Here is a 26,430-nt window from a genome sequence, read left to right on the forward strand (position 1 = left end):
TTTTTTTTATTATTTTTCAAGCTTAATTTTTTGGCTTTTTGCCCTTAATCGGATAGGACCGTAGAGAGAGACAGAAAGCTAGCTGGGGGGAGAGATTGAGAAACGACTGCAAGTCGGTTTCGAACCTGAACTCTTACCTGTGTCCCCATCAGACCCATTCATGGTGCAGGGTTGCTGCCGCTTGCGCCACAGCTCCAACCTTAAAGCACTCATCTCTTGAGGATATTGGTATTTGTTTTGGAGAGTTTTGAAGTCAATGCATATGTGCAATTGATCATTGAGATAATAGAGATTGTGCAGATAGCATTTGCAGCGGTTTTTACCATAGCAACTGTGTCTAGGTTGAAGTTATTAATACAAAATTATTTGAAGCATTCTTTGTGCTATCTGCAAAATCTATATTATTTCAATGATCAATTGCACATTTGCATTGACTTCAAAACTCTCCAAAAAAAATGCCAATATCCTCAACAGATGACTGTTTTAGGGAAGGAGCTGTGGCACACGAAGTAGCAACCCTGCACCATGAATGGGCCTGATGGTGATACAGGTAAGAGTTCAGGTTCGAATCCGACTTGCGGTCCTCTCAATCCCTCCCTCCAGCTAGCATCCTGTCTCGCACTACTGTCCTAACTGATTAAATGCAAAAAAGCCCAAAAACGAAGGTAACAAATGAAATACCAAAATTGCTGAATTTAAGCAAATTGTCCTAGATATTGAGAAAATAATTCTTATGGTAACTAGGCAAATTTACTTGGTTTTAGTATAGCTTTACTGATTTCAAGATAAATTGTCTAACATACAGCCTTATTCCAAGATGATGGTGCTATTATTTTCTGAATATAGGCTCATTTTTCTACGTTTCGAGAAAATAATTCTTATTTTTTTTAGTTTTTAGGCAAATGCACTTGTATTTAGAGAAGCTGAACTTATTTCAAAATAAATTGCGTAGCATATAGCCTCAATTCAAGATGATGTTGCTATCATTCGCTGAATACAGACACATTTTTCTACATTTCGAGAAAAGAATTCTTATTTTTTTTAGTTTTTAGGCAAATGCACTTGTATTTAGAGAAGCTGAACTTATTTCAAGTTAAATTGCCTAGCATATAGCCACAATTCAAGATGATGTTGCTGTCATTTGCTAAATACAAGCAAATTTTTCTACATTTCGAGGAAATAGTTCTTCTTTTTTTTTTTTTCATTTAGGCATATATACTTGTTTTAGGTGTAGTTGTACAGATTTCAAGATGAATTGCCTTATATAGCCTCATTTCAAGAGTATGGTGCTAACATTTGCCAAATTTCCGCACAATTTCCTACATTTTGAGAAAATAATTCTTACTTATTTTGACAAACGTACTTGTTTTTAGTTTGGCCACACTAGTTTTAAGATATATTTGGGTTCTTTGAGGCTAGCTATTTGAGGCTAGCTATTTTAACTTTTTTTTTTTTTAAACTCTTAGTAAGTCAGATCTTCCTGTTCTGTTGGCAGATAATTTAGCTTATTTTTAAGCAATATTTGCACCATTTTATTACTTTTTTTTCTTGTTTTTGAAAGCTGATTTTTTTGCAGTGTAGGTCCAGGGCGGAATGGATAGCAGAGCAGTGGCTTGAGCCCACCTGAGACGAGATATCCCGCACACAAGCTCGAGTTCCTCGCTTTCAAGTGGGCAATCAACGACAAGTTCCAAGACCATCTTTACGGACGCAAGTTCTCTGTTCTTAGTGATAACAATCCCCTGAAGTACGTGATGACCTCCGCCAAACTCCACGCTACAGACCAATATTCGACTTTGATGTCCAGTATAGAAGGGAACAAGACAACGCTGGTGACCAAAGTCTTGCAGACCTGGGGCCATGGGTAAAAGTGCTGCTGTGGAGGAGCCTGGAATTAGTCTGCTGCTGGAGTCCAGTGAGCCGTATGGAGATGTGGGGAGGACGCACTGCCTGCTATGACCACACAGGAGATATAGGCAGGGCAGAAAGAATACCCTGACATCAGCCCTGTCTCGCACTTCAAGAGCCGGAACCAAAAGCCAAGCCGCAGTGAGAGGATGGAAGTGGCCGTTTGTGGGCACCTTCTTCTAAAAGAGTGGAGGAGGTTGCGGTGAGAAGAGGCATCTTATACCACCGTGCCCGAGATTGCCATAGAGGAGTGGTGGAGCAGCTAATACTACCAGAGAAGCTGCGGGCAGCCCTCAAAACAGCTCTCCATGACGAAGCGGGGCATTTAGGATTTGAGAATACTCTACAGACGATAAGAAAAAGATTCTATTGGCAAAGAATGTTTCAGGAGATCAAGGCCTGGTGCGAACAGTGTGAGTGGTGCTGCCTCAGAAAGACCCCCACCACCAATGTCAGAGCTCCCCTCGTCAGTATCCATACCAGTGCCCCCCCCATGGAGCTGGTTTGCATTGACTATTCATCACTGGAGAAGTCTAAGGGTGGCATTGAAAATGTGCTCATCGTCACAGACCACTTCTCCAGATACGCCAGGCCTACCCCACTAAGGACCGAAAGGCAGGCTCAGCGGCTCGGGTACTGTGGGGGAACTTGTTTTACTGTGTTGGGTTCCCTGCAAAGTTGCATGCCGATCAGGGGAGCAATTTTGAAAGTGTGATCATTGTCATTCATTGTATTTCAAAACTTAAATAAAGAACTTGCTTAATAAACTGATAAAAAAGGCAGAGTCAATGCATTAGTTAATCATCTTACTGTAATATACGCCATTTATTATGAACTGTTGTAATAATGAAATGTTTTTAAATTTATATAGGTTTTTTAAGGCAGTATAGTACATTTCTTGTCTGGGAAGTCCCGCCCCTCTTCTTCCGGCCAATTTGATTTTGCCTCAGAAGTGGGTCTGGCAAACTTGCTATAGAAGTTCATTTCAGCATTGTGAGGATCCTTGGAGCCAATCACAAACTGGCTATTGGCAACCCGGCGCGCCATTGGCGGATTTAACCACGGCTACGTAACAAAAGCTACGGCACGGAGAGTTTTTAAACATTGGACATGGTGGCCGCCGAAGCACCGCAAAACTTCGATAAGGCAAGTTTTCTTTGAAAACAGAACAGAAACTTGCCCTGGAACAATTCATACAGAAAAAAGATGTGTTTGCTTTATTACCGATCGTTGTATCGTTGTATAGTTGTATAGTATCGTTGGTCTGATTGGTTAAAGGCGTGTCCAATTACGTGACTGAAGTGGACCGCTGTTGAGTAGTACGCCAGACCAACTGAGCAAATGAAATGCAGTGAAGGGGCGGGGAATTCCCAGACAAGTACATTTTGATAAGGTAGGACAAATTGTCAGAACAAACTATTCATGACAATCCCAATGACAGTGGTGTACATTCGAGTTATGAATATAAACAATGTCTTGGTGATACAAGAAGTGGAGCTACAAAGGGATTGATTTTCAACTATTGAATTACAACAATGAATACATTCTGAATGTATCACATGACCAATGATATAACATTTAAAAAGTAAAATGCTCAAAAGATAATGCAAATAATAAGGAATGATGGAAAATGAGTGAAAAAGACCTGCATGCCACGGTATGCATAACACATTCACGGGTAGCAATGATGACAGCTAGGCACTTTGCAGAAAGCATCACTTCCCACAATTTACTGATGTATTTATTTTTACCCTTTCCCTTAGTTGTTGAGTGTCAGTCTATTTCAAAGAGTTATTTGGGAATGGCCCTATAAGCTATATGATGGGTATAAAATAAAATACAACTTACAACCTGTGACCAAACCGGGCACCCTGAGTTGGGCTCAGAGTAAATCATTTGACACTCAGCAAACAGAAAGATGCCAGAAAACACAGTCAAACACAGCCTCAGTCTTCCCTGAGCTTAGGTTAACATAGACCTTGTGCATTGTCAAGCTGGCTATTTTTGAAACAACCAGAATCCCATATGCTAAGCCACGAATCAAAGCATTTCCTCTGCAGTACAGGAAGTTGATGCTTCTCAAACTTAGGTTACTGAAACATGACACCGCAGCTGTTGTACTCATGTATCCCGTAATATTGTTGCTCAAGTAAATACCCCAGACAATCCAAATAAATGAAATCACTAAGGCACAACGGTTCAAGGACAACTACAAATATGAGCCATCCCCTTTCATTTGCATGTAAAGTTAGTCTAATTCATGTTAAGTAATATATTTATTCACAAATAGTTCATCAGGTTAAATGTTCCATCATGATCTTATTATTTTCTGAGAAGTCTTACCTGTGCGTGTTTTAATAATATCTCCAAATTCATCCTCTACAACGTCACGCTGATCGTCAAAGTGCACCGCCTCAGCCATAGTTGTTTCCTGTTTAGGCCTATTATTGAATCAGTACAGCTGATTAGAGTATGTAGATCCACAGAGTCCAAACTGAAGGTAAATCACAGCAAATTTCACCGAGAGTCATCCGTCGCTTTAGAGGTTATGTTGAGTGGGCTACACACCCAAAGGCATTATCCGAGCTCTGTGGTGGGGAGTTTGGATGACACAACTTCCTGACACATTTGAACAGGTGATGGCACACACTAACCTCAAAATAGAATTCAGGGTCTGGACTGACAGGCAGCCTGGAATGCCACACTAATACAGACAAGAGTTATAAGAAGAGCAAACTGCACAGGCAATCTACTTTGTCTTAAACTATAGATCTCGGAAGTAGTTTGAGACCTTCATCGTTTCACAAGCCTCAATTGCTTCTCCAAATCTTTGCCCAAAAATGTGCTTACATGTTAAAGTGAGAGACCACCCATTGTGTCATATATCACCATCTGACAGTGAGAGGAAGAGTGAGAAAGAGAGGCAACAGAGACAGACAGACACACACACACACACTGGTCAGTTTTTTTTACAACTTGTATATAGGGCCAACAAAACTAGGTCTGTTTGTCTGTAACATTAACATTAACTCTCCAACACGATTTAACACAACCGTATTATCCTAAAAATGTCATCTTCATAGCTGGCAACATATATAGTGCTAATGCATTTGTATCCCATTTGTCATGTTGGATAGGCCTTCACCTGTAGACCTTACAAATGATACACTGCTTAATCTTTGGCTATTCAAATTAATTTTGCAATTTTCATTTCAATTTTGACACCAAAACAGTGTTGCGACATATAAATATAAAATACATTTTTCAAATGATCCTTAACATTTCCGCACCAGTAAGTGCATTTCTCACAGTAATTTGTACAAACAGCACCACACAACTGAACCTGCAAAAACCTGTAACTGCTGGCCCGGCACGTCCACTCTGGTTTGAGGTTTTGCACTCAGGTCTTGCCTTTGAACAGATTCAATCAGTACACATATAAACAATCAAAATTTGAACGCAATGCAATGTAATTTATTAAATGCCAAGATATACTATACCAAAATCACAATGTCACTCAAACTGATGAAGCATATGGTTGACAAAAAATGTAAACCGTTTGCATGTCATGACTTACACACTGAATAGATACCTAGATGTTTTGTAAACTAAACAGCATAAAGCAGAAGCATTTTCAAAATGTGCAAAACAATGACAAATTGAAACAATAATGTTGATCTGAGAAATGTGTCAGAGCGACTAACAAAAAACTGTAAAAACAAGTATTGAACTTTATGTTTAAATCAAACTAACGCTAATTGCATTGCAATATTGTAATAGGCATTTTAATAACAATAAAGAGGTCAAGCAACCATGATGAAATACTGTTACATTATTACATTTTATTTTAACTTAATTATGTTGTCTGGAAGTGAATAAGGCCTATGTCACATCGGCCATCCCATGTTAACTAGCAAACAAGTTAACACGTACCTTTTGTTTTCCATTGTGCTGCAGATTATTCTTAAAACATTCTGTAATTGTTTTTGTCTGAAGAACAAGGCTATATATAATTTTGTTCGTGAAAAGTGCTTTTAATCGCCAGTGAAAGGTGATATCCAAGGGACAGTGAAATTACAGTTGGTGATAACTATATTCGCTGCCTCAGAACAGCAAACCAATCATTGACTGATCCGTTTCAAATGTATAAACAAATAGGCTCCACCGTTGCTGCGCTGTTGCAGTGGTGAAAGGGATTGTTGCATATATGAATTTGCCTCAAGCATGACTACAGCAGCTACGCCCATGAACCCCGAGAGCTGCGGTTTTCACCAAAAACGCCACACATTCTGTGATTTATCATTACAGATAACATAACCTAGCATATGATACCCACAATACCACTAACTTTACAACAAATCCACCAGGGGGCAGCTTGATTGCGTTCCCTCCCCATGGAAAGAACAGGAAGCAATAGCGACGTCATTGAACATGGCGGAAAGGAAACATATCTCTAAAGACCAGACGGAAGATGAAGGTGAAATTCTCAAAGAAAATGCATTTTCTTAATGTGTTTTTATTTATTGTGTATTGTGTGTGACTTCTTAGTCTTTGCCCATGCCCTTATGTCAGTGAATAGTGTCAGTTATGTTCAAGCAACGGTTTGGAGTTTCGTCTAAAACTACCGAACTAACGTGACTATGCTAACATTAGCTAAAATACTTGTTTTGCAAACGCCAACAACAGCACAGTTGGCACTGATGAAAGCAAGGTAGCTTGTTAAAGTGTGTGTTTTGGCTATGTATGTAGCGACGTCGTGCTGTAAAAACTAGTTATTGCATTTTCGTAGGGTTTCGGGCCCACATCACCAAAATACACAGTTAACCTGTGCAGCTATTTAGAACGACGTGCAACATTATGTTAATTCTCTTTCACTTGACTTAAAAATGAAATTGAATTTTTTTAGTATACCAGTGAACTACAGAAAACATACCCAAATCCCCATGTTCCTTTTATGTGTGTGTAAAGGAGCTACTGTGAACATCACGTTGATCTTAGACAGCCTACGCTACGGTTATTTGTGCAAGCGAGCCAGTGAGACGGTAACTTCATATAGTGTATGAGGCAAGGGCCCCAAAATAGCATATCACTACCACTTGGGGGAAAATGCTCATTATATTCCTCTGAAAGCTATGCATCTCTGGAGTATATCTCTGTATGATAGCAATTTGGATCTATTAGCTTTGTTCTTTATGCTACAGGCTCTTAAGTAGACCTATTGGGACATTCCATGTCAAACAACCAGTGGTTCTCACCTCAACATTTTGATAATAAGAAAAATCCGGTGGAAGATGAATCAATATGATGGAGAAATCCCAAATACCAGAGACATGGGTAAATTATTTATGAAGTTACAGTCTCTTTTACAAAGGGGGAGGGGGGTAATCTACAATTGTCTAAATTAAAGTGCAAGTTTAGGAGTTACAAAGCTGTGTAGATCAGAGGAGGTTCTTCCATTGAGGAAACGGAGGAAGAACCTCCCCAAACTTCTTGAGAAATTTATTTTTGTAATTGAACTGACTTAACTCCTTTAAAAATGCTGTTTGATATCAGTATTTAGTACAATGCATATTATAATTTGTTTCCCTGAGTTAAAATAACATCAGCACCCTCTATCGTAACAAGAAATTACTGCACAGAGGACGTCCTCCCTTTGGCTCCCATTGAGATCAATGTAATCTGTCTCTGATACTGGCGGCTCGTGGGGCTCATTCACTTACATTGCCCAGGGGAGGAAAGACCTCCCTAGCGTCTGAGTCTGCGCCAACATCGCTTAACCAATAAACAACGGATTTGGTGTTGGAGGGAGGGGATTAGACATTAATACCATTCTGCAGAAGGATATCGATAACACGTCACCCTTAAAGATTGTTGTAGAAAGATTGCAAATAAAGAGGACGTGCAATGGAAAACGAAGATATTGTTCATGTTTTATTGAACAAACCGTTTCATTCATTGAGCTACAGAGAGAAGGTTAGTATCAAAACAACAGGGAAACCTGTTCCAAAAATCCAAGTCACTAAACCCAATGGTAAAACCGCTGCTAACTGGTATGCGAAATACTTATAGCTCACTGGTACCATAAAAAAAACAATCGGCTGTTTTGTTTTTAAATCATTCATACGCCTATTGTTAGCCTGACTGTTCACGTTCAGCTGACATTCTGAATGGAACTTGTTAATGAATGTTTCAGAACGCGATGTGTTTCGTATCTATTCTAAATAGCCTACACATTGACCAACATTCTGAAACATCCATTAACATCCACATTTGCCACAAACAATGTTAGGCTAACAGCCCATGTTAATAGTTCTGAAATAATGTTCTTCTCCTTGTTGCCTTTGTAACTTGTTGTTTAATATTGTGGAAAGGATGTTAGTGAATTATTCAGAGCATTTTAAATGGCATCACTTTTGGTCTTGTGTCTTAATTTTTCTTAAAACAATTGCAGCTGAAAATAAATAAATCAAATAATAACCAATAGCTTTAGTAATTGAGGGGGAAAATAGACCAAATGGTAGGCCCAAAATTTAGAATGTAGTTTTTCAAATCAAGAGTAGGCCTGATTTGACTAATTGGCTTTGCATCCTTTCCTTCTGGCCTTGTCTGGTCCAAAAGACATGCTGCCCACCAGCTTTTTAAGTACAATGGTGCCACACTGGTGGCTTTGTATCAATTGTATCCCTGCCTGCTATTTTATAGTACTGTAGTCCACAAAAACACCCAGAAACAACTTGTACCTCACATACTTATGCCACCAATGGAGTAAGCAGGCCAATGGCAACCAGGCGCACAGTCCTTCCCCCCTCACTTTAAAAACCACCAGCCGCCACTGGTGTAGATATGTTGTATACCTATCATTTTGCTCACATCTATGCTATGTGGGGTGCATTTAATGTTTAAATAAGTGTTTATCTCAAGATTATGATTGTGTTGTCAATGTACACCATATGTTTTTCCAGCACAGTCTGGACCAACACTAAAATATTCCAGATGATTAGCCCAGAAGTTTTAAAAAGTAGCTTCTGTAGGGAAGGGTCTGACATGTTGAAACACTATTGCAGTGGTGTCCAAACTGGGACGCATTCCCCCCTGGGTGGCCAGGCTGACGTCTCAAGTGGGGAATGTGTTGTCAACCGTGTCACACTCCAAATATAAGGACTCTAGGTCATAAGCATACACACCCTGGTATTCAACTTGGCCAATAAAAATAGCAACATGTGAAATCACAGCAACGATCTTTAGCAAACGTGCACAAGATCATAAAACTGTGAGGCAGGTGTTTACAAATCGATGGTTTATATATATAAAAAATATGCAATCACGATCAAGTTTGAGGATGACCAGAGGCTAGGTTTGTCCACACTGAGAATGAAACCGTTTTGCAGAGCAAAGCAGGCCTATGTGTTCACATTGAGCAGATGTAGGCCTATTTATAGCATAACATTAATCCTAACAATAGTTGTACTATTGCAAGGTATGTGGTCTTGGAGCAAGTTCTCCTGGTGAACTTGTATTTTGATTGTATTACTCACTGTATGCCAGGCAACCGTTACTCACCTTGGTAAGTTGTGTTGCCTCCAGCAGGACCGGGGAAGGGAGGCATTGTGAAAACTAAGACTGTCTCTTCCAGCATGGTTGTGGGGGTCCAAGGACACTCTGGGAAGCGGTCGGCCCAGGATGGCCCTGTGGAGCAGCCCACACCCCCTAAAGTAGCAAGGCCAACCTTTGAAAAAACCTTTGGCCAACCTTTGAAAAAACCTGCTCCCATCTCAATCAAATTGGGAGCTTCTGTAAGTACATTTTAGATCACAATTTGTTCCCTAAAGGTGCTTATGTTCCCTAAAATACAGTGTACGGTACTAAACATTCAGTTAAGCCATGCTGACTTATCAGTCGTCTCTCCCCCCACCCCCCTCCCGCCAGAAACCTAAAGAGACGGTAATAGCCCCAGAGCCAGTAAAGAAGCCTGCCCTGGCTGCTGTGTTCAATGAGGATGACGATGTGAGTTCTTCTGTGATCATTACTTTTAATTCCTGATTTCCCGATTACCAATGTAGTCCTGTCTGTTGTGAAGTCATGGTAACTCACTCAATTATTGGCTGCTGATTTGTTGCATCACAGAGTGAACCGGAGGAGATGCCCCCAGAAGCCAAGATGAGGATGAAGAACATCGGCAGGTGGGGCTCCATTTACACACACTAGTCTCTCAGTCACTCAAGTGTTATTATACTCACTCACAGCAAACTGTGTATGTCTGCAGGGAGACACCAACATCAGCAGGTCCTAATTCTTTCAACAAAGGAAAACAGGGTTTCTCTGATCACCAGAAGCTGTGGGAGCGAAAGCTGAAGTCCCAGAGTGACCCAAAGCCAAGACCGTAGTCACCCTGACTAAGTGACCCTTTCTGCATGGTGTAAAAATGTAAATAACTAGCAGGACCCTTGTCAATTGTTAAGTTTTTTCCTTTTATTCTCATGATTCATTTCTGTTATTGCACTAAGGGATTATCTCTCCAAATGAAATTATCTATGAACTTCTTTACATGGAGGGACTTTTTGTTCTTGCTAAATGGGTAACCAGTTTCTCACTGTGGCTGTATTTAACTACCAAGCCTGTTCACTTGCTCTCTCTCCCTGAGATTGGATAATTTGATGATTGGTAATGCTGATAGTGCTTGGAAAGTGGTAATAAAAAGTATCTGTATCTATTTTCAGTAAAATGATTGTTAATCTTCTACCATTGTATTGTTAAGTAAGAAACAGGGACATTTGAGTGTATTATGTGGTCTATGTTTTCACAGGATTTGCACTCAGGTGTTTCAAAAAGAAGAAAACTGAGTAAAGCAAGTTTAATGTCTGTGAGTAGCAGTGGGCAGTGTTTATTACGGTCCTGTTACGTAGCACTACATGTTCATGTACAGATTACTTTTGTTACAAGATCTCAAGGTACAAAGATGGGGTGCTAAAATGTTTTGTTATGCCTATTCTATACATTGTCTTTCAGAGGACTACCATCTGCATTGCCTTTGTCTCTAAACCTGTGTTTGATGTTTTTATGTTTTTATTATCGGTCAACTCCAGAACAGTGTATATGTATACATAAAAATAGATGTAGTGTCATTTTAGTAAAATGATGGTTAATTGAAAGTTTTCAATATGCATCAGTTGGTGAAATATTTGTCAGAGAAAACAATGTGAACCAATTAAATATGAAGCCATTAGAGCAGGCTGAGGACCCTGAACAGTTTGGACAACCTCAATGACAAAGTGTAACCGCATGGCGTTGGATTGGGTGCAGTCTGATTGAACTATGAAGGATGAAACTATAACTATTTTTGAGTCTTAGATACATTCCTCATTTTGTACATCACAAAATGTAGGCGTATTAGCATAAGTGTGCATAAATGCTCAAAAACAATTTGACACATAAGCAATTAAGTTGAACACAGGGGGGCGCCACAGAAATTGACATGTCTTGTGGTCAAACACATCGGAGTAAATAATTTTTTTACTACCTGAACCCTGTGTAGTCCATTATCCTGCATATCACTTACCACACTGATGATAGTTTGCGGAAATAATTTCCATGTCTTTATGGTCAAACTGTTCTAGTTCTAAATGGATGGTTGCTATGGCCCAGTTGATAATTCCATACATAGATAAAGGCCTTTATATATCTTTGGTTCCATACCTCTCATTGCCAAGTTATATCCCAGCATCCTAAGCCTGGTGACATCACGGTGGTCCTGAGCACAAATGGAGCATAACTACTAAAAGCATAGTCCTTATAGGATAGGCTCTCAAGATCAGGCCCCTATCTAAAAAACGGATTAATGGAGAGCCACAACTGCATTTTTAGTGATCACAGGGCATAAACACTGCATGTGTAGAATAACAAGTCAAATCTGAATTTAAAAAAAAAAAACGCTTAAAAGGTTTGATGACTTTGCCCCAAAATAAGTTTTAAAAAGCTTTTTTGCCCAACAGCTTATAGGTATGTATAGTATGCATGTGCAAGGTTTCACATTATCGACTCAATTCAGAGCGCCGTGACCTGACGCCATCAGCTCATCCCACCAGAGCACTTGAACAAATGCCATGCTAGTTCACCTTAGGGATACAGTAAGCCAAGAAGAACCATAAGTACACTTGCCTACATGTGATTTCATATGGACAGAGTTTGTATCTGATATTTGAATAAATAAAGCTCATCCATCACACTAGTGTTGGTTTTCATAATCATTTCCCCTACACCACTAGCACAAGGTTAGCCTGGATACCAGACGAGACCGTTCGGTCTGGCTTTGTGCTGTTGGGGAAAGATCAGAAGGCAGGATTCTGCCGGACGGACCAATCAAATTGTCAGAGCGGGCTTTATACGATGATGGACAGATGACCAACCACGCTTGAGTTGAATTAGCGGTAGATTCGAAATCGTGCCAAGATGGCGGCATCTCGGGAGCCTGTTAGTGGGACATATTTTATGTCTACATTGATTCGGTTAGTTGTGTATGTGCTGCGTGCAACACGAATGTTGGAGAGTATTGTACAGACCCTCCAGGATTTCGCGATGTCGCGATCGCGCCAATTCACGCGAATTCAACGATTACCCGCGAATTCAGCGCAACGTAGCAATTTTAACACATCACCGCAAATTTGACAAATCATTGTCGTCTCCCACAACTTTCTCCTGCCCTGCAGACACTAGCAGAGTTCTTGACGTCCTTCCTACGGGATCTGGCAAAAGTATAATATGTATCAGATGGTCCTGCTACGTTGCTCTGATTGGTTCTAGGTATCCAATTGAGCGAAGAGGCATTTTTTTTCCTGGTTCGTTGAAACACGCCCCATAATCACAGCTCAATGGAGCAGCATCAGACTCATATTCTGACTAGAATTATGAGTATGACATCGTCAGGCTAGCACAAGGTCTGACTAGAAGGTTATAATATGGACACAGTATTTTGAAATATCTAAAAATATATACCTTTGCACATTGCAAGTACTGCATAGTATAAATTATAGTGCCTTTTCCTACATGTGTTGATGTACCTTATCACTGTCTGGTGCAAAGAAACTTACTTAGAGCAGATTTAACTTTAAAGTTACCATTACTTTTGTAAGGCTAAAATTTCACAAAACCATCCTGGTCCTTTATCGGCAGCACACCCCAGTACAGCATGAAGAAATAGGTCAAAGGTGAAAATAAAAGATGCACATTGTTCTTTTACCTCAGTCAGAAATTGCATATATTCAGTGTTTGGGTCATAAATAAGGCTACATATTGTTAATTTTAGCTACACCTTGTTGAATTAATTAATTCATTTTAACAACAGACAGTCACTGCACTTTGCAGAAGCCAAGGCTCTCTCAATCCTGCTCCTGGATCCTGGCCCAGGCCCGGGGTGGGTAATCGGGAGAGTTCCCTGTGGGCCGCTTCACTTCTGGGCCGGTCGAGAACTTAATTTTTTGACATTTGTCACGTTAGTCCATCTTCTCTGAGTAGGCTACACACGTTCCGCATTCTGACACCGCAGGCTCTGCATGGGTTGTACCATGCGAGGAAGTTCTTCCTCCTAAATAGAGTTGGTTGGGTCCATAGCCCGTCTTTTCCAAAAAGTTTTCTCAGATAGGCTACCGATAGCTGGGCCGGCCCTACCGCAACGAAACGCGTCAGGGAGGATGGATGGGAGGAAGAGGCCAGGAGGGGCTGAAAAAGCCAGATTGAAAAAAAGAAAGGCATTGGAGGAGTTGCTGCCAAATGTGACAAGCTTACCGATTTTATTTTCAAGAGGACAACCACAAGTGGCAACTGGTAAAGAGAGACATAGGCCTAAAGATTAGCAACGCAACGTAACCATTTGGCTAACGTTGTACCGTTGGTTAATATCGTTGAAGCGTTGTCAACCTATTCGCAAGCTAAATATTAAATTGAATTAAAATATTAGCCTTTTTATATCACCCAATATATGGCGATCCATAGACTTTGCAGATATTGTGCAAATATTGATAACAAAACTCAAACTTTATCTGTGTATGCAATACAATTACTCTTAATTTTTCTTGATTTTTCTTGAGGATAAACAATATGAATTAAAGTTATTTAATGTAAGAAAGAGCAGTATATGACAGTACTTGATGAACCAATGTGCATTGGTTGCTCAGAAGTAGATGTAGTAAAGGAGTAAATCACCACAACATAATACCCATGCAGAAAAATGATAATGACCATGACAATAACCGCCCCCCATGAGGTCTCATTCCAACAAATCTGGCCTACTGCCTAATCTGAGTCTGACACACCTGCTATATGGCCCTCTGCTTTTTTTAATGTTATGCAATACATGTGAGTCAGATGCTGAGAGGAGATATAGAGGAGACAGCATCCAGTGAATATAGAGAGAAGACAGCATCCAGTGAGACAACAGCCCAGCAAGAGATCCAGAGGCACAGGCAGATGCTAGTGTAGATGAGGAAGCCTATATCCTTTTGATTATTTTGCTCATCCTCAAGCACAGGATCTAGACACGTTTTTCAATTACCATCCTCAGCAGCCAACAAAACACCACCTACTAGTTAAAGTTTTTCACAGCAAGCATGGCACAAACCGCAAGTGGTTGACATACAGTAAAAAACACAATCACTGTATTGTTCTATGTGTTTGGCATTTGAGTACAACCTCCTCACAGATGCTTATCATGTCATTGGGTTAGCATATAAGTTTCTGTTGACTTTGTCCATCACACAGGTTGCATGTGTGAGAAGCTTCTCAACCTTAAAATGTGTGAAGAATAGGCTATAGCTCATTGAGTCAGGACCACTTCGTGCACAGAGAAAGAAATCCTCATGTCTATAAGCAGGGTGCGATTTGTCCAAAAACCAGAGGGGGGGATGTTTTTTTATATATATATATATATCATGAAAAAAAAAAACAAGCAATACATAGGCCTAATTCTCTTCAAAATAACAATAGACACTATTAGGTTACATTTTGAATAGTATATAAAATCACCGGACTTCTCCTGGGGTAGGTCATTCCCTTCAACTTCTTCCACTGTGACTGCCTTAAGTTGTGTAGAGGTTAGAGATTTTTTTTGCGCGGGTCCTGTTAAAAAGGACGATATGCTGCTCTGGACTCGTTTCATTGTACAGTAGCCTAATTAGCTGGCTTTGCTAATTTCCGAGTATGTAATGTTATTGTTACAATGTATACAATGTGTTTATGTGCATGGGGACGTTTGCAAATTCTAAGAATGCCGACAGTTCGGGAAGGTGAACGTTAGTGCCAGCGATAAGCAACTGTAAGAAAACGCTGTCACAACCTGTCTGTTTTTTCATTGTTTTTTTAATAATTGAGGGTTATCCCCCCATGTATGAAATTCATCCAGCTGAGGTGGGGATGTAAAAACCAGAGGGGGGGTAAATCCCCACCATCCCCCCTGGCAAATCGCACCCTGTCTATAAGCAACGGCACAGTTATAGATAGTGGCTGAAACCAGTGCACTGCTTGTTACTGATGCTGTTGGTGCTATTCGCAATGTAACTGTATACTGTACTGTGAGTTGAACTGTAAACATTAGTTAAATATACGTCTTTGTTGAAGAGTGGAATAGATACGTTTTAAATGCTTTATTTATTTATTTCTGCTTTTGTTAATTTATCAACATATCCTTGTGGAATAGTGGAATATTTTTTGTTAACTTCTCAGCTTAAGTGGATTATTATTTAACCTTTACATTATTTGTTGAACCGTGGTATTAATAATAATATATTTTTTTAAACGACAGGATAGTAAGAGCTGAACTGTTGCTTCATTTATCCAATTTCCACTACCATGGAAAAAGTGGGCCGGTCTTGGGCCTGAAATTCCCTGGCTGAAAAGTGGCCCCACTCCGGCCCTGTCCTGGCCTACATACCCTTTGATCCTCAGATTTTTAAACCCCCCCAAAAAAATCGTTTATGCGGTCTGAAAAATGTGCGCTGTCTGCAAAATCTATTGCGCGGCCTCTTCGACTGGCCAGGGAACATTGCTTACAACATATTACCACCTTTTTTATCCCTCCAACACTCTAGTGACCATCTCATCGCACACATACTCACGCATCCACTTCCCGCTTCTTTCCCTTTTTTGATAACTGCAGTTGTACATCAGTGTTTGTATTATATGCAATAAACTAAAATCTTTCAAAATATAATTCTTGTTGTCGATCTGTGCAGTTGGAAACGGCTGACTGTTACATATCAAAAAACAGATGTGAAACCTAATTGTAACAGGTGAAAAGTGTACCTGCCCTGTTTTGCCCTGATTCACAATGAATGGCTCCTCCAGAATCAGGGTCAGTGTGCAGATTCACACTTCAGCAACAATGGACAATTTGAATTTTTTTTAACAAATAGATTGATGGAATAAGGCATATATGCAAAAGTGTAAATACATTTTTAAAGCAATGTCAATTACAAATCATATTTTAATAGCCACTGGTATAACTATTGACGGCTCTCTCATGTTGTGTGCTGTGCTAACTAACCTGTATGGAGTTAGATTAGTTTCATAATTCACAAACCAGCGAAACGCGTTTCAAACCAACGAAACGCGAGTCACAAACCAACGAAACATGTTTCAAACCAACGAAACGCGAGTCACAAACAAACGAAACGCAATTCACAAATGTATTTCATGTTTCACAAATGTATTTTGTGATTCACAAATAAATGACCCCATGACCTTTGTTTGAAACCTGACAAACACGAGTTACAAATCCCTGCATTCGTTCGTTTGGATTTTTGACACTTTCCTAACGCACAGTTTCACAAATGGATTTTTTCTAAAAGATATTCTCTGCAGCCTATCAGATCTCTTCCAATTTTAGCCAATCACGTTATGGACTACAACACAACCAACACCCGCCAAAGTAACTGCCTTTTCACCGGCTTGAACAATGGCATCTGGTAGCTCCACACCAAATGTAAGTGAAATATTGCTTGTTAATTTTATTAAACCGATTATCATACGTGGTTGAATATTCTTATGAATGGCAGGATCCATTTTTAGTAATTCTAAGTGTTTCATAAGCTAACGTTTAAAAAAAAAGCTAGCTAGTCAATGTCTAACATAACCTTGGTCTTGCTAACATGGATAGAGCTACGCTTGCTGCATTAGTTTGCTCTCTAGCCAGATAACATATTACATGGGACTTTAGTGAACAAACCATTAAAACGATTTTTTTTTTTAGCAGGGGCTGTCCTCTCAAGTAGAGGCAGCAGCACGCGTTCTGGTACAAGCGTTAGCGAGGAATATTCCCCAATTGCCAGAGAGCCGAGCAGCAGAGAGCGTTGCTGCTATAACTATGGCCCTGTCAAGCTAAAAAGGCACCGGATGCCTAAAAGAGCCCGGGTGATGTAATGTTGACTTTCGAACGACTCTTGAGTGACAGTTGCTATGCCAACGCCAATACGTCACCCGGGTCTTTATCGCTCATAACGCGATTTACTTCAGAGCATATTGCATTGAACTTCGCTACCTGAGACCGGCTTGCTTGTATTTGACCTACAATAAACCAACCAAAACAACCATGTACTAGATGTTTGACTTTGGTAGGAAAGTTGTTGATTCGCTAGTTTATATAAATCAAATGTATGTATCAAAGTAAGCACATTCCATCAGCTAGCTAGCTCGTGCTAGTGTCTTGTTAGCTTGAAGCTATTCATCTGTTGTTGTGCTTAAATTAAGACACTCCTTAATGTGTTGTGATTTTTAGACATATCTGACGGCACCCACAGTTACATTTGAACAAAACAGGGCATTGTTTGCACAACATTTTACTAAAGAATAACGGGGGATTGCTAGCTTTGATATGCTAGCGGACATTGCTAACTTACAGAATACCATCAGGCAGGTGTAGCTAAAACTTTTTAGTCGCTTAATATTGTGCCTAAACGGACACTTTATACCCCGACACTTTTTGGCTATCAGTCAGAGAGTCTCAAGAGTTGTTCGAAAGCCATCAGCTACTTTTTAGTCGCTTAATATTAATGTCGCACAAAAGGAGGAATTGCTATTAGCAATATAGATGGGGGTACGCGGTGACCGGCTTACGTAATGCTAACGTTGGCATAGAAACTGTCACTCAAGAATCAACATTACGTCACCCGGGCTCTTTTAGGCATCCGGTGCCTTCTTAGCTTGACAGCCCCAACCACAACTAGTGCCACGAATACCAATGTGAGACAGGCTATGAGAAGGTAATATACACTATGTGGGTAAGGATTATACATTTTCTGGGGGCCAGTACCCAAAACTGCATCAGTATGCAAGGCTATTTGTTGGATTTGGATAGTACTTAGTTAGTGCGTGAAGAGTCATAATTAATAGTGGGGCAGATAACAGAATTTTTTGATGAAGAATCATTCAAATGTGGATACAAGAGCCAAAATTGGCACAATTATTCTATGGGTACTGCTCTTCCAATAAAGAACGTTAGCGAACCCAAAAATCCCTCTCGTCTGCCGCGACAGCCATTTTCGTTATCCATTTTATAATGTGTGGGTATTTCATTTGCCAAGTCATAGCTAATGTATTTTACAATCTGTCTGTGTGTTTTGTGTTACTCCCTCATCAGGCAGTTCCCAGGTATGTTTAGTAGTGAACAGCCTAGAGGGAAAAGGCGATTCACAACCCCCACTCGCCAAACGGTGAAAAGTGTTGATTTTCAGATTTTTGTCCTTTCGAAACCGAGCCAGTTAACACCAAAAGGAGCTGAAGAACTGGAACTTGCCCGTGCTGGCCTCGGGAAAATTATGCTAAGTTTAGCCGAAAATTTGAAGCAAAATGAGGTCAACAAATCATACAATAATGTAAAAATCTCAATAATTCTAATTGTTAAATATGTGACTTGCTGAATAGTGTTGTATTTTTATTTTATTTTAGATTGTGTCTCTTGTAGAGGATGCATGCACGAAATTAAAGACCCTAAAAGGAGGATAGATGTTTTCCAAGGGCACAGGTAGCATTTCTACCACTGTTGTTGCTAGATCAGCTTGTTCAACCATCCTGATCCCACAAGCTCACATTCTGTTTCAGTCCACAGGTCAGTCTGGAAGTATTAGACTGTCTCCAGAACCCATCATCTGTGGAATAGTTTCAATTTGTCTAGTGTGATCCCATAGCCTGCATAATAACTTTCTCAACGCCCATTGTCAATGCCACTACCAAACCAAAACAAAGTTCTGTTATGTGAAACAGAATTTGAGCTTGCAAGAACAGGGTGGTTGGACAAGGCTACTTAGCTCCAATAATGAAAATCAGTCTGTTCATGGTTTTTCTTTATTTACCAGGAGGTAGTGGGCGTCGCAAGCTCACAATCATTCCGACGGACTCAGAGGGCTACTCCACACGTGTTCTAAAAGCCGCATCGAGCAACGGAAGGAACATTATTTATGTTGTTCCAATTCAGGAACAACTTTGTACTGAACCATTACCATTCGACTCACCAGAGTTTTCTAAGATGCCATTGTCAAACTGCATCACCTGTGGCGGAAAAATGCCCTTGCAGCTCTTGCCGTTGCATGTGCAACAATGCAGTGGCACAACACCTGTACGTTTGTACTGCAACACTACTCTTGTTGCTCAATTAATCATGCACATTTTTAGTTTGTTAGGAAAATCTACAAATCTTTTGTTTTTTAAGGGCAATACACCTGGGGCAAGTTTCGATGACGATTGCCATGTCGTGAATCAGCCAGATGAAGAGATGGGAGTATCTTTGGAGGTAATGCTTCCACGGTTTTCTTCTTGTTACAATTTATTGAAATATTCCATTGAATATTTTTTTTTTCCAGGATTGCCCAATTTGTCTTGTACCATACCCAATTGAACTACTGGTATCTCACGCAAGCACGTGTGGTGATAGGTAGGACATTTTTGACTAATAGATTCAGATAAAAAAGAGCATGATTAAAGTCCCATGTCTAACTTAACTTTAAATCCAAGCTTTAAATGCTTGTTTTTAATATTTTACAATGTCAACTCTCTAGACTGCATTGTGGATGCATGTCCTGTGTCTTTGTAATAAAGTAGTATCTATAACGACTATAAATAGGGAGGTGATTTTGAATGACTTGGTTTGATGAAAATGATTTGCAGGAAGTAATATGTTAAGATTTCTTTTCATTCTTGCAAGTATCGTGTTTTTTTGTCCGTCTTAAGAATGGGCATCGCTCACACCGAAACAGCCAGCCCTACAAGGACAGAGGAATTGGCAGGTCCCTCAGTTCCTCGTCTGGCTATGCAACAACCCTTAGCAGGTGATTTATACCCTTGCGATATAGTCTGAAGATGCATTTGGAAGTTTCTTTGAAACAACTGATTTCACACTATATTTTATTACCAGCACATATGAATGAAATAGATGCAAGAAAAGCATGTCAGCTGTTCCGAGAAGACCTTTTGGAAAGAAACTCTGAGCATCGACGTCTCTCTCTCCATCTCGACGTGTTCGATGACCCAGAGGAACAGGACAGTCTGCTAATTTCATTTTACAAAAAGAGCAATGTAAACTGGGCTGCTCCATTCATGTGCAAGCTAACAGGTATTACTAAAATGTGTGACTTTAATCAATTCATTATAGATATTGATTGTAGATTGCATTTGTTTGAGTGGAACTACAAAGCCATTCTGATTCTTATTAACTGTGCATTGGATCGTAGTTACTTGTTTTTTTATCTGAGGTCATCATTTATTTTTAAGGAGATGCAGCTGTTGGCGAAGGGGTGAACCGACATGTTTTGTCAATGGTCATGAAAAAACTGAAAACTGGATTCAGTATAAATCTAGGTTTGTGAAGAAAAATAATACATGAGTCTAAGAGACCACAAGAGAAAATGCTTTTATTTAACATTCTTTTAGAATGTAATACAAACATTTGTGGACAACAATTTTTTCTTTTCTTCTTCAGGCTCTGCTGGTCTCACACCCCTGTTTGAAGGTGAAAAAGAACATCGGGTTCCCTCTGCAGCTGCTGTGCTTCGGGCAAGCAACCTGTTTGAGATGGCAGGCCGGATGATTGGCCACTCTGTCCTGCATGGTGGTCCTGGTTTCTCAGGACTCAGTTTTCCTGTGATTACACTTTTGACTGGTAGAAGCAGGGACTCTGCCGCATCAGCTCTGACCCTGCAGGACTGTCCTGATCTCGATCACCGCGAAACAATTGCTTTTGTAAGTAGCAGTATTTCAAAATTCTAAAATGTCCCAATAACATGAACATGCTTGTATGTTACATGTTTCATGTTTTTTTTCCACATGAGCTTCTAAATTAAGCATCATCAAATAGATCAATTTTGTAGGTCTGTGCGGGGCAAGGCACGGTTTACATACCTTTTTGTGTTGGTGGTGTTTCAAAATGTTATTTTGGTAAATTGCCTGGAGACAACATTGCATATTAGTATTACATTCTTTCCTCTCTTTTTTATGCATGTGTTTTAGCTCACAAAAGCAAAACTGACTGCAGCAGAAACCACCAGTGTGACTGATCTTTGCCTGTCCTGGGATCTCCCTGTTCCTTCACCTACTAATCATGACTGGCTGTTTCAGGAACTGCTCACACATGCAGTAATCATTTTATTATTACGATTATTGAATAAGTGAAATGAAAATATGCCAAACCAATTGTGATTTGTATTAGAGGTTGACAGTGTAACACATTCCACATTTGTACTTGTGCCTTATGTTCTGTCATTTATCACTGCAGGTACTTGATCGTGTTGCGCAACCCATCAAACAGATCCGGAAAGGCCTGAAAGACACAGGAATCTGGCCGCTTCTGTCTGATAGGCCAGATGTTCACCCCATCATTTTTCCACGGGAGGCAGATGAGGAGCTTGATGCGCAAGTAAATAACATATATTGCTTTGGTTAGTTTAGAAAGGATTTGTTATCTTGACACTGATGCAATTGAATTGTATGATTGTTCTGCAGCATAGCCCTTGATAATTTCACTTAAAAGCACTCTCACAATAAATTGTCACATTTACATTAGTGATTGTTTAAATAATACACATTGCCTATATACAGTAGTCCTCTGGTTTCTTAAATGTATCGAATAGTGTTCTTCAAATAGTGCTACATTCTATAGTGTAGCATTTTCATGTCATTGTTAGAAAGGTACAATTTGCATAAGCAAGTTAAGACAGATCGGTAGCACTAAAGGTATAATAAAGTAGTCAAACACATCAAAATAATAAATGTTGATTGTTGGAAAGATATGCTGATCAACTGCAACTTCCATGAATAAATTGACTAATAACATAAAACATGTATTAACCCTGTAGACTGTGATCCAGAACATTTGCTGGCCAAAACAGAATTGCGATAGCGACCAGGATGAGGAGGAAGACTGTGTCCCATTTGAGACAGTTATTCTCATAAAGGATTTTTTACGGAAATTCATTGAAGAAGGTAATACTCTTATTATACTAATATTAGAATACTAATATTCTAATTTCCTCTATTGGATTTTCAAGCAGTTAGTCCCTGCTAATAAATGGATAAAGGAACAGATATAGTGCAGCCAAAGAGATAACATTAATGCAAAATATTATACAGAATTAAGAGCAAAGATTAAGATCAATGCAAGATATGTGACATTTTGGTAGATTTGCTATGCTCAAAATGTAAGTTTTGATTAAATGTATTGGAGATGTCACATACATTGCATATTCTCCTTCATAGCATCACCAGAGATGTTACGTGACCTGATGAAGTTCTGGGTTGGGTGGGAGCAGCTGACTACCAACCTCATCGTTGAGGTTGTGAACTCTACCTACCCGGTAGCACACACCTGTTTTTCCAAATTGAGACTTCCCAGCCACTACCGGACCTACATCAAGTTCCACGATGACATAGTGATGTGTGTCAGATCCACCAATAGTGGTTTTGGTTTAGTGTAGGTTTTTAAGCTGTTTACACAAAAAAAAATTTGGTAGGGCAATCTACCCCACCAGACTGCCTCACATTATAAACTGCTTTGTTCCAATAATGTTGTGTTGTATTGTCAAAGAATTGTGTGTTGTGTTAATAAAAAGATTTCCCGGCGACAAATTCCTGTTTTCTGATCAGGTGTTTAATAGTTATGTACAGCCAACTATGCAGTTTCATTAATAACTTGCCCAGTAAATCAACAATGGATAATTATCTTGCCTCAAGCAAATTCTCTACAAACTGGACAGTGTTTAGATAGATGTCCACTCCAAAACTTTCGGAGTCTCGCAATGGTTCAATGTTGTCTTGAAGTTGCACCATTTCTGCATCTGAGAGTGGGCTGTCCAGCACAGGGACATTGACACCATGGTGTGGCTCACTGACGTATAAGCTTTCCTCCCATTCGATCTCTGGTACAAATATATCCTGACAAAGATAGATATTAGATATAAGCACAACAAATGTTAAGTAAACCAACTGAAACAAGCACTGTGCTTTTACCACTGCCATGTACAAAACTGATAAATGAATGGTTTAAAGTTATGTGGTAAAAGACAAAACTACACTATCTGTGCAAAGAGACTTCACATTTTATGTAAGTACTGTGCAGTTGTTTTCAATCCTATCCCTGCTTACATCAAGCTAAGGTTAAAGAAATCAGAGAAGGAAATAGCATGTACTAGTGATCATTTTCAGGGTGTCTGGTTTCAATATAGTAATTGGATGTTTTAACAAGTACACCATTTACCTCAGGAAGAGGATCTGCAACAGGATTCAAGGCCTCGCCCACCTGCCACAACTGATTTGGTGTCAGGTTTTGCTCTGTCCTAATGGGATGGTTATCCCATGCCTCATGGAAGACATTCAGGCTGGCCTGGATACGTGGCAGGAAAACGTAGTGGCAGCAGAACATGTGCAGGACGTTGCTGATGTCGAGCAAGTATTGATCCTCTAGAGTGTGCAGGGCGTTGTAATACACACCTGTAACACTCATGAACACATCACGCCAGAGGCGCTCAATTCTGTATTGGAAAAAAAGCATTTACAAAACGATGACTTCATATCCATGGGTCTTGCAATTAATCATTGAGGTCAGTTTACATACATGTTTTTAATCAATATAATTCTTCATGTCAATACTGTGACAAAAATGTAATTTGGTTTAACTCGCCGTTGGTTATGCACGCTTTTTCCAGCAATGAAGCTGTTGGTTTCAGTTCCACGAACTGTATACATCAGTTCAGCGACCTTCACGTTTTCTCCTCCATGATCTCCTCTCACTCTGAAAATATCATAGGTAAATTGCCGAAGCTATGTTACGTTTAAACTAATATCTGAACGTCTAAATTCAATGATTACCTCTGGAATAATACTAAAGATGACATTTGAAATTTGAATACCTCAGAGGAAAACCATGCTCGTTGACAGCTTCAGTGAAGAAGGCCAAGTGTGTGTCAGAGCGGTTGTTGTCTGCTACCTTCAGATACATAACCTCACATACATTTACAAATAGAACAGTAAGTTAGTACTTTGATCGGTTAGTTTTCTATCCAACATGAGGGACAGCTATTTCTGTACTACACTGCCCCGAACTAAACAACAAATGCCTAAATGGAAGTTGCATCTGTCTGAAAAGTGTTAATTCCATGCATTTTGAATAAGCTATAGTTTAAGATGGTATTAAAAATTGAGCATTCTTACCTTCCTTGAGTAGCCATCTATCCCCCCGAAGATAACAAAGTTGTACCTTTATTAAAACAAATCGTATTAGCTAGAACATTATATGAACAATGGATAAGTGTCTTTTAAACACAATACACAACATTTCCAACAGCATAGGTCTCATGATACAATATCTACATCTTAGCAGAGCAAAAATTGGTTAATGGCATTCTAAAACAAAGTTAAATTCATACTGTTCTGGTTACTATGGTCTGTCGATGATGTGACATACTATGATGTTATACAGCCTACATAATTTTTTACATGTTAATAAATAAACTGTTAACTGCCGTTATACCTTATTAGCTTGTGGTTGGTGTCAATGTGCACCAAATACTTTGGACAAGGACAAGGTACACTGTACGTTCTTCTGACCACACATCCAAGGCCTGTCAGCCTGGAGAACACACCAACGCTGTCTACGCGATGCATGGACGCATGCAACCTATCCCATTGGATTTTATGTCCCTTTGAAAGGAGAGCGCCTCGGACAACACGATATCCAGCATCTGGCATTGTGTTTTTAATTTTAGTGATTAAAGCATCCAACTCATTGTCACTGCAACTACTGTACAAGGCCCTTAACGATAGTTTATTTTCTTGCATCCGCCTGTAAATTGTTGATCTAGACACACCCAGAAGTCTGGCAATGATATCTAAAGGCAGACCCATTTCAACCAGATGTGTGAGTGCTTCTACAGAAATGGCGAATCTTGGACGGCCACGGCCAGAACTTCTTTCAAATTCCAGAGACACAAATGTTTGCTGACTTTCTGTGTGTTCCCTGATAGCAATATTAAGATCTGAGAGTGCTGAGAGTATGTCATCTTGTACATCTACTATGTCAGCGAGAGCGCTCAACAACACATGTTCCTGATGGCAAGCAAACTGTAGACCATCTAGGTCCAGAGGTTGCCTTTCCAGGATCCGCACAACTCGATCATGCAATCTCCGCAAAATAAAATACTTCAGTGAATCCTAGGCAGAGATAGACAGACAGACAAAAACACAGTGCACAGACACACATAAGGTACTTCAGAATTCAACTAAAATCATCTGAGTGCACCATCCCAACATTCAGATGTCTGCTATACTTTACATTGGGCATGAAATGCCCAATTTCTAGCTACCAATGCTTAACTACCAAGCTACTGAAGCACAATTTCATTATTTTGATATGCAACAAAAAAAAAAAAAAACTAGTCTATATGCTACACTAAAGTCCCATGTAAGACGTTACCTGACTATAGAGAAAACTAATGCGTCAAGCGTAGCTCTATCCATGTTAGCAAGACCAAGGTTATGTTAGACATTGACTAGCTAGCTTTTTTAAACGTTAGCTTATGAAACACTTAGAATTACTAAACATGGATCCTGCCATTCACAAGAATATTCAACCACGTATGATAATCGGTTTAATAAAATTAACAAGCAATATTTCACTTACATTTGGTGTGGAGCTACCAGATGCCATTGTTCAAGCCGGTGAAAAGGCAGTTACTTTGGCGGGTGTTGGTTGTGTTGTAGTCCATAACGTGATTGGCTAAAATTGGAAGAGATCTGATAGGCTGCAGAGAATATCTTTTAGAAAAAATGCATTTGTGAAACTATGTGCGTTAGGAAAGTGTCAAAAATCCAAACGAACGAATGCAGGGATTTGTAACTCGTGTTCTTCAGGTTTCAAACAAATGTCATGGGGTCATTTATTTGTGAATCACAAAATACATTTGTGAAACATGAAATACATTTGTGAATTGCTTTTCATTTGTTTATGACTCACGTTTCGTTGGTTTGAAACGCGTTTCGTTGGTTTGAAACATGTTT

At 39.6% G+C, this 26,430-nt stretch overlaps 2 protein-coding genes and 1 long non-coding RNA gene across 8 annotated transcripts in view; 1 reads left to right on the forward strand and 2 right to left on the reverse strand.

Moving 5' to 3' along the window:
• Positions 1-4,471, reverse strand: part of dmd (dystrophin) — a 237,000-nt gene extending 232,529 nt beyond the window's left edge. For all 4 annotated transcript variants that reach the window (XM_080851393.1, XM_080851392.1, XM_080851395.1 and 1 more), the window contains exon 1: positions 4,252-4,471. In XM_080851393.1, coding sequence (XP_080707519.1) covers positions 4,252-4,330 — 79 coding nt within the window. In that variant the 5' untranslated portion in view covers positions 4,331-4,471. The remainder of the gene's footprint in view (positions 1-4,251) is intronic.
• A 1,790-nt stretch (positions 4,472-6,261) lies between these two features.
• pcnp (PEST proteolytic signal containing nuclear protein) lies at positions 6,262-12,019 on the forward strand. Of its 3 annotated transcripts, none has more exons than XM_080851280.1 (5): positions 6,262-6,385; positions 9,493-9,701; positions 9,835-9,912; positions 10,033-10,088; positions 10,172-12,018. In XM_080851280.1, exons 1-5 carry the CDS (start codon positions 6,340-6,342, stop codon positions 10,290-10,292), a joined length of 510 nt encoding a protein of 169 aa, XP_080707406.1. In that variant the 5' UTR covers positions 6,262-6,339; the 3' UTR covers positions 10,293-12,018. The 3 variants fall into 3 exon arrangements, with proteins under 3 accessions (XP_080707406.1, XP_080707407.1, XP_080707408.1); XM_080851281.1 differs by having other exon boundaries at positions 6,310-6,385; positions 9,496-9,701; positions 10,172-12,017; XM_080851282.1 differs by having other exon boundaries at positions 6,334-6,385; positions 9,542-9,701; positions 10,172-12,019.
• A 12,050-nt stretch (positions 12,020-24,069) lies between these two features.
• On the reverse strand, positions 24,070-25,149 carry LOC308375381. The gene is made up of 3 exons (XR_013968892.1): positions 24,586-25,149; positions 24,285-24,376; positions 24,070-24,166 (listed from the first exon to the last, which is right to left on the reverse strand). It is a non-coding gene; the product is annotated as an uncharacterized lncRNA (long non-coding RNA).
• Between the last annotated feature and the right edge of the window lie 1,281 nt (positions 25,150-26,430).

Source organism: Sprattus sprattus, assembly GCF_963457725.1.
Source record: "Sprattus sprattus genome assembly, chromosome: 14".
NCBI lineage: Eukaryota > Metazoa > Chordata > Actinopteri > Clupeiformes > Clupeidae > Sprattus > Sprattus sprattus.